The 9,390-nt window shown below is 36.7% G+C and overlaps 1 protein-coding gene across 1 annotated transcript in view; it reads left to right on the top strand.

The window, feature by feature from the left end:
* The window catches only part of Cntn3 (contactin 3), a 386,288-nt gene that overhangs the window by 309,729 nt on the left and 67,169 nt on the right, over positions 1-9,390 (top strand). The window contains exons 12-13 of the mRNA XM_050149360.1: positions 3,240-3,367; positions 5,544-5,719. Coding sequence (XP_050005317.1) covers positions 3,240-3,367; positions 5,544-5,719 — 304 coding nt within the window. The remainder of the gene's footprint in view (positions 1-3,239; positions 3,368-5,543; positions 5,720-9,390) is intronic.

The following is a 9,390-nucleotide window of genomic DNA, read 5'->3' as shown; positions in this document are numbered from 1 at the left end:
CCAGTGCTCCAGTGTGGGTCTCTGTCTCTATCTCCATCCATCTCCAGATGAAGGTTCTATGGTGATATGCAAGATATTAATCAGTATGGCTATAGGATAGGGTCATTTCAGGTTCTCTGTCCTCAGCTGCCCCAGGAACTAACTGGGGACATCGCCCTGGGCACCTGGGAGCACCAAATCTCTTGCCAACCCTAAGATGGTTCCCCTAGAATTTTTAACTAAATTTTGTGTAGCTATTGTTTAGGTAACTACATCTGTGCTACAAACCACACTTTTATGCAATGAAAGCTCAGCAAATACTTCAAAGGTCAGCCCATCAGAGATGCACAACTCATGGAGATAGATGATTTAAAAAATGCCACCAGAGATGAACTCATGGAAATAGATGATAAGGAATGTCACCAAAGATGCACATCTCATAACCGTATTTAGCAAGGTGATAAGGAATATTGCCTTCTGAATGTGTTAGCTGTCCTTATTGCAGATTTTTTGTGTGTGAAACCATAGCTGTTTCCCTCACATTACAGCTTGGGGATTTTCCCCACAGCACTGCGGTGTGTTATTTGTTTACTGCTAGATTCATATATCTGTGGGTAGTCAGAATATGACTTTTGATTTAGCTATATCATTCAAAATATATAATAAATACTGGGAGATGCTTCATTATTGGATTTAGTTATCCCATTAGGTCTATAGATATTTATAGCCTGCTTGTTCTTTTGCTCATATTAACTGCACACAGTTAGCTCACATTGACCTCAGAACAAGTTCAAAGTAGACTAAATGCCTTTTGTAAATATCATAAGTTTGAAACCTTACAGTTATGTACATGATCAGAGCCGCAGATGTTCAACCAAGGTTACAAAGTAAAGCATGATGATTCTTCACTTGACACTCTACTGCAATGGATCTGTGTCTTAAAGTTGTCATGGGCAATGTGCCCCCCTCATCTAGTCATGGCTTTGCTCCTAAGACCTTGGGACCTCATGTTGCCAGGGCAATTGTTCTTCCCTTACCCCTTTGCCTAGTAATGAGCCTCTCACCAATGAGAGCCATTCTTATGACTCCTTCTTTTGCTTCAAGCCTCCAGGGGAAGGAGGATTTCTTTGAGAGACCTGACTAAGGAAGAAGAAGAAGCTAGGAGTAATTAGAAGTAGGGCAGGATTAGTAGAGTAGAAACAGAAAACTATAAAGAGCACATGAATAGAATTGACGTGTTGTGAGAAGACTCTTTCTCTATAGCTCTTGGATTTTAGTTCCTTTGCTTATTCTAGAATCCCTATTGGACCCCGAGAGAAGACTTCTAAGTCAGGCTTAAACTATTGCTGTGAGTTCATGTGTGCAACAGCCATGCCATGTCTAAAGGACAACTTAACACCATTACTCCCAGTCCTGTGGCTCTAATATTCTTGATTTGTCTTCTTTTTCCCTATTTCCTGAGTCTAGGGTCTGGGAAGGATGATGTGGGTTTCAAAATAGATGTTCCGTCTGTGGCTGAGCACTCACAGCTGCTTCTTCTCAGCAGTTTGACCAGTATTGAGTCAGAGGCAGGTGGATCTCTGTGAGTTCGAGGCCAGCTTGGTCTAGAAGACCTAGTTCCTGGACAGGCACCAAAGCTACAGAAAAAGCTACCTTGTCTCAAAACCAAAAAAATAAAAAAGAAAGAAAGAAAGAGAAGCTTCTCTGACCAAGGTTGAACTGAATATTTGAAAATGTCATTTTCTCTTTATTCTCTAGGCAGTGATATAGTAAGTTTTATCTTAGTTACATTGTATTAATTATAAGAAATCTAAGAATAAATTAACTATGATAGTTATATAGGTTGTACATCTTCCTATATGAGACTTCATATCCTTTAGGGATATCCTAGAACCCATCCCCAATAAATATCAAAAAGTGACATTATATATAATATATATAATATATATGTGTGTGTGTGCATGTAGAATGTATAATAGTATTAAAAATTGGGATTAGAGTTTTGACTTTAATCTAATATCCTCAACATCTTTCCTGAATGCTCTGCTGAATAGGTCCAAAGCTATAGACATTAATTGACTGGTTTGCATATGGTATCATGCTGGCACTTGGCTGCAAACCTTGGAAAAAGGTTTATTTTCTGTTTGCACAGATTCAACACACATGTAAGGATATGAACCATAAAAGATAAAAGACATTTAAGTGTGAAATGTAAGGTGTGGTAATGGTTTTAGGAATTCAAAAGAAAAGGATTATAATTATGTATAGGCATGTTGTATAATAAAGATAAAGAGATCAGACATATGAGGTGTTATGCTGTCTCATTCTTCCTTCCAAGTGCAAATGAACTACCTCTCTTAGAAATGCTACCTAAAGCAATGCCCCTTTTATATCACTTTCTCTTTCTCATTCAAAATGCTTTTCTGAACCCTGTACATTCCACATTTACTTAGTCTTTAATTGTCTTTTTCTCTCAAGATTAATATTCCTAAAGGAACACCAGGTTATTGTCTTGTTCACACTGTAGTCCCAGCACATTACATGTTAGACATTCATTTTAATTTCTTTGATGAGAGAGACGGTTATAGGCTACATCTTTAAGAATACAAGGTGGAGCATAAAACCTATGAGTTACACCCATGTTGTTACTGAATTTTTTTTCATGGCTCATGGATGACTGTGTGTGTGTGTGTGTGTGTGTGAGAGAGAGAGAGAGAGAGAGAGAGAGAGAGAGAGAGAGAGAGAGAGAGAGAGAGAGAGAGACTATTCTAGTTCATAACAAAAGACAAGTAGGTTCTTGCTTTTCATATATTATTTTAAATTTAAAGAAAATTTAAATTTAAGGGAAAGGGCTATTAATTTCTCCCTTTTCTTTTCTGTAAATGTGTAAGGATAACCTATTAGTAACTGACCACACTATATATTTTAAAAACATTTCATATTTATTTAAGAAAGACATTGTTGTGATTAGATTGAGATAGCAATGCATTAAGCCTAAGATGAATGAAAACATCAAGAAGAGTTCAAATTGGTAGAGTATCTTTTCTTGTTTAACTCTGTGAGTGTGTGTGCATGTGCATTCATGTGTGTATGCATGTGTGGGTGTATTTAAATCTCTTCATTTTCTCCATTCACAAAAGTTAAAGACTGATGGGCTGTACTCTAAATTACTATTTTAAGCAATGCATCATGAAAGAAATACACCACTTATATGGAAAGAGTGGCTATTGAGCATGTATTCTGACTTCTGTTTACTTTAGGATTTCCTTGTTAAATGACGGAGGACTCAAAATTCTGAATGTGACTAAGGCTGATGCTGGAACCTACACCTGCACAGCAGAAAACCAGTTTGGGAAAGCAAATGGCACCACACACTTGGTTGTGACAGGTGAGTGCTTTTCTTAGAGATTGCTTTATTCATAGGTAAACTTATTTCACGATGGAGAAAAATATAAACATTTGCATGTACTGGCAGCACTAGGTAGAGCCAGTGGGTGTGTGTGAAATTGAGGGAGAAAATGGGTAGAGAGGTGTAGGAGGAGTTTGAGGAGAGGGAGTGTAGATGGGTTTGATCAAAATATATTGTATTAATGTCAGAGTTCTCATGTAGTATTTATTTAAAAAGGAAGCCATTCATCATGTTTCTCACACTGCATCATGCCCTGTGAAGTCAGAACGCATGTTTGCTCATGTGAAAAGGTATGACACCTAAGCTTTCACTTATCACAGCACAGGACACATAGGTGGACACAGCAGCTATTCTGCCGGCACCCTACGACATAAGAAATACAAGTGTAATACTATGATTATCTTTACTTTGTGATATTGGGAACTCCTGTTTCATTATAATTGGTCTTTTCTATAACAGTTCAAGTTCATGAGATAACCTTTGATATTAATGAGAGTTGCTTAAAATTGGAGATGTATTTTCTTCTTTTATCCATTGAAGAATAACTTGATCATTATGTGAGATGGGTGCTTGGGGTATGTCAATGGGAATCTCTGCAAAGATACTGCTCTGTGAGCCTTACATCCTACCACAGGGAGGAGCTTAGTGTAATAAGAAAAAATCAGAGATTATTTTTTCTAAAAAAAAAAAAAAGATTTCAAATGATTGAGAAAGTAAATATGAGTGTGGGAAAATGGGGCAAGTTGGAGATAAAGCAAGATACCTCCAGTTGGCCAGGGTGAGATATTAGGGCACAGATTTTAGGGAAATGAAAGTGTTAACGTATTTCTTAGGTGCAGTTATGTAGACATCCTATGGACTTCTGTCTGCAGTCTGATTTGAGAAAAGAAGCCAGTGTAGCATATTCAGCAGAGAAATGTTATCACAGAAGTGTGTTTTCCAAACAAGTGCTCTGTTATGAAGATACTAAAAGGATCAAGGCAAGAGACCTCAGCATGCATGAGGCTTTAGGGTTGACTGGCAGCACTGATAGAAAAAGAAAGTAAAGGAGTGGGCAGTGTGGGTCATTGAGTTTAGACTTGGGGGAGAGAGGTTAAAGAGGTACTGACCCAGCAGTTGTTTAAATCAATATGGGTACTTGAAACCAAGAGATGAACAGCATTGATTTGTAGAATTAATGTGTTAATAATTATCAATATTTGGAAATGACAGAGCTTAACACACTTTACATTTAAAAAAAAATAGAAAAAAAAAAAAGACGTTTCCTAAGGGGAAATGGGGAAAAGGCTGACTGACTGGACCAGAATGAAGAGACTAAAAGACTATGGTATGAAAGAGATCCAGAGAAGCAGAGAGGAAACAGATGAGAGGTTGAGACATAAAAGAGCAAAATTTTACCACTGGCTATAACAGCACAGTGTTTACTTGAGACCCTTATGGGACTAGGTAGAAGAGGGACCAAAGCCTTACTAGATTGGGTAGAAGAGGTAATATCCTAAATTATTTACTCTCTAAATACAAACAGTTCTTTGATGACTTCTGTTGTCCCTGGGGTAAAATGCTAATAAGAAACAGTGGGAAGGAAAGGTCAGGAAAAGTTGAATTCACTATGGGTGGTATGTATCTGATTACTGTAACAGGGGAACATATGCAGGTGGACATTAGCACTGACGAAAATCAACCATAAACCAATGTCTTGGCATAGGGCTCCTCTCCTGTTTGTTTAGATCAGTAAACAAGAACATTTTGAGCTTATTTGCAATTTGGATTTGAATATACTTGCTACTCACTGAAGATTTGTGAGAACGTGGAAAATCTTATTTCTACCCTCATATTTCACAAAACGATGAAACTTAGGTGAATTGATTTTGTTGTTAGTATAACTTGTTTGCAGGTGAGTTTCTGCTCTGAGCATATATCATCTACAGACTGAAATATCTTAATTCTCTTTAAAATATTGGTGAGGCTGGCAAAATGTAGTATAACTTTACATCAAGATGCCTCTTTAATATTGAAGACTTTTAATGACATAAGTGGATGTGTACACTCACACATACACAAACATACACATTCTAACTCAGGTAAATAATCTACATACAAAAATTGCTTTTATCACCATGAAATTTTTGTTTATTCATAATTTGTCTACCAATAGAACCAACGAAAATAATTTTGGCTCCTTCTAACATGGATGTCGCTGTTGGTGAGAGCGTCATTTTACCCTGTCAGGTGCAACATGACCCGCTGTTAGACATTATGTTTGCCTGGTATTTCAATGGAGCCCTTACGGACTTCAAGAAAGATGGATCCCACTTTGAGAAAGTTGGTGGGGTAAGTTATGTCACTTTTCTAATATTCTTTTTATTATATAGGTCTATGACATTTTCCTCTCAAACATATCTGGTGCATAGACAGCACATAGAAATGCTTGTCAAGATGGTAAATTTGGCTACCAAAATTTGGTCTGGTCTAATTTTATTTTTTTTTAAGCACTAGAAATTAAGAACATTTACTTTAACCTATAACCACAAGTAGAATTGGTTCTTTCTCCATTTATATTTAATGTTATGCTTCGTAACATTTTGTGGTTGGTGTGCTCTGAAGGTGTTTTATCTTCAAACAGCCACTTTGTGATGCAATGGAAGGCAGCTTTATGTTACTAAGTAATTCATCTAGATGACATAGTGGATGCTTAATCAAAAACAAGCTTTGTAGTTTCATTGAGTATTAGCTCTAAGACTCTTCAATTTTCAGGTATACAAACTCAGGATTTCAAAAGTGTAATAAATTGATTTCTCAGAGTCATGGAGAGAATTTGTGGAGTTTTGAGGCCTGAGCTCCTCTGTTTGTCTCTACAATGCAAATTCTCTCAAATGTCCTCTTCTTTTCTGTCTCATTTGTGAGAGGTACAAGGTAGAAAAAGTATAGATTACAAAGCAAAATTAATAGTTGAAGAATGGCTAAGAAGTGGGTTTATACTGAACCAAAAGAATAACCAAAGCCTTCAAAGGTGGGTGGATATCTATGAGGTCAATTCAGCAATGCCAGCCTTGTTGATACGTTCTGGGGCCCATTGACCCTGGAGAGGGTCATTATATTTGAGAAGATGTCAAATCTGTGCAATGTATTTATAGTCTTACTGTGTAAGCATCAATAAAGTAGATAACCAGATGGTGGTCAACTTAGTGATATTTCTTTGATAAAGGTTTCTTGTTATGTGTGTGTGTATTTGTGTGTGTATATGTTTAGCCATATTATGTTTCAGAGTTCTATGCTACTTCAGACGATTTCTCCTTGTGACTAAATTCTGTCTTCCTAAAGAATCTATCAAAATCTTAGAGCTCAGTACTTTAGAACATGACCTTGTTTGGAACTAGGACTGTGGCAAAAATACTCATTAAATTAAGATGAGGTCACCCTGGAGTGAAATGGGACTTCATGTAATATAAATGATGATCTTATGAAAACAATGCAGTTTGGATAGAGATTCACAAAGAAGAGAACACCAGTAAAAGACAGACAAGGAGGAAGAAATATCATGTGACAGTGGGAACAGCAATGTCCCCACAAAGCAATAGATACCTAGGACTCCAGGGGCTGGAAGAGATCAGAAGACACCAACCCCTAAGGATACTGAAGGGAACATGGCCATGTCTGCAATCTTGTTTGAAAACTTTCAGCCATAGAACTGGAAAAAGACGTGTGTCTGTTGTTTTTAAGCTACTGTTGATGTTCTGTTATTGCTATTGTTGTTATGGCAACCCGAAGAAACTAAATCATAAAAAGAAAAATAATTAAATATGGTGTTAGATAACAAGCCACAAGTAGAATAGATTGGGTACCACTCCTGGTTTCCATCATCTAACTCTATTTAGTTCTTCATGCTTCAAGGCTTTGAGAATGTTTTCAATTGCTACAAGCCCTCAGCATTCCTTTTCTCAAGGCTTCAAATGTGTACTTGGCAGTTATCACTCATGTCTTCCATAACAACAGGGAAAACATGTGCTGGCATTCTCAAATTAGCATTGTCCTCCATCAGAGTCCCCTGTGATAATGCCTGGCACTATAGTCTTGAGAAGAATAATCACCTCCAGTTACTTTTGTAATGACCATTATCCAGTTCGGAAAATTCTCTGAACATGTTCTCCTGGTTTAAATTCTTAAATGAAGAATTCAGTTTGAAGCATTAGTTACTTCTGCTATGTCATAAAATTGTTTGTGATTTATCATCTGAATCATAATCTGTTGCAATATTTTATCTAATACAAGACCCTCTGTGTTAGTTACTGCTAAATAAACATGCAAAAATATATTCTAAATCCAAAGGAGTTTGATGATAATATGCAAAAATGCTTAAAGGCTCGACTGGGTAGCTGCTACTTGTGTAGGATGAAGTCAGAGTTAAGAATGTTTGAGTTGATAATGTAATTTAGCTCTCATGATTGGCATAACATGGATGGTTTGTGCAGAGGATATAAAGTCATCTCTGAGGACAATTTAGTGTCTGAAACGTGAAATTTAATAAATTAATGCAATCACTTGCGTCTTTTGTTTCTTCCACAACATGAAAGTTCATGGCCTGTGATTTTTTTATTGACTTGTGCTATTAGAAACTTAATATTCTCACTTCAGTATAAAACAGTAAGCCATACAAAATGACATTGCCCTTAAGCACAAACAATTAAGTAAATCAGTTTTCTGTTGCATGGGAAGGAAATTACATAGCAACCCTTGTCCTATGATTTTGTATTCAGTGCAGCAAACACAATAATACCTAGACTGTCTGCTTCTCTCTCTCTCTCTCTCTCTCTCTTTCTGTATTTATAAATACATTCTTTGTTTTCCAAAACAGTGGATAATGAGAAAAATCCCAGGTGAGTAGAAGAGTTGTCTAGTAAGGTTTATAGTCTAAAAATCATGTTGACAATGGATGGGATAGTTGGATAGTTACATTACAGAAAAATTGACTCATGTCTGAACAAACTGATTCAACTAGTTGTTTTTTGGACTACATGAGGTATCTGGAAATTGGTATTAAAAAAAAGCTCAGGTAAAATTCATAACGTCAACAGGCTCCACCAGTGTTACTGTAGATTAGATAGAACACTAAACCAAATGATTCTAAAATACCAGTCACAACTTTCTGAAATGTCAAAATGATACACTCAGAAGAACGTATTAAACCAAGTATCAGAAGCAAATTGTAACAAAAGAAATAGCAGATCAAAATATATGTTTCAATCTGTGCCAATAACACAAACAGAATTGTAGCATCCAATGATTAGTAAGGGCGTAAGTCCAGTGTGCTTAGCAAATAAATCCAGGCAATGTGAGATATGAATGGATTTGTGTTCTGTTATATAGGAGTCCTGGAATATTTCCATCTACTCCATGGCACTCACAGCTGAGTAGGTCATATGGTTTTCTGCTCCTTAGTTCTGATCTTTTCACATCAGATTTTAGTATTTATGTGTCCCCTTCTTCCATGAGATCTTGAAGGCATTGGTTTCTCTGTTTCTCATAGCCACAACAAAATAGCTTCCTATATCACTGTGTACATGCAGACAATGTATGTGTCCACACACTTGGTCACCTATGCTTCATGTATGGAGAGTTATAAGAGACACAGCCTAACAATATGTATGTGGGGTAACATTCTTTCAATCTCATATTTAGTTCAAGGTTTCACCCCATGCGTGTACTCAAAAAAGACAATTTGACTTTTTATCCCAGTAATACCCATGTATTTCTTGCCTTACTTTTAAATAAATGTCTGCTTCCACTGATCAGAACAGATGGCCCAAAGGCCAAGAAGAACAAGAGAATAGTGTTGAAAAATAGCTGAAGAATCCCTAGGGCCTAGCTTTTGGGGACATTCAGGGATATTTCTGGTTTGCTTAAAAAGTGAAATTCTGGAGTAAAGACATTATATTAGGGAATTCCACAAATAGAACCTTTCAAACCCGGACACAGTAGATATTCACCTTACATTTACTGTAAGA

Source organism: Alexandromys fortis, unplaced genomic scaffold, assembly GCF_014885135.2.
Source record: "Alexandromys fortis isolate MF-2015 unplaced genomic scaffold, M_Fortis_MF-2015_v1.1 scaffold_48, whole genome shotgun sequence".
NCBI classification, from domain to species: domain Eukaryota; kingdom Metazoa; phylum Chordata; class Mammalia; order Rodentia; family Cricetidae; genus Alexandromys; species Alexandromys fortis.
Note: the sequence above shows the minus strand (reverse complement) of the source record. Positions and strands in the feature narration are given on the sequence as shown.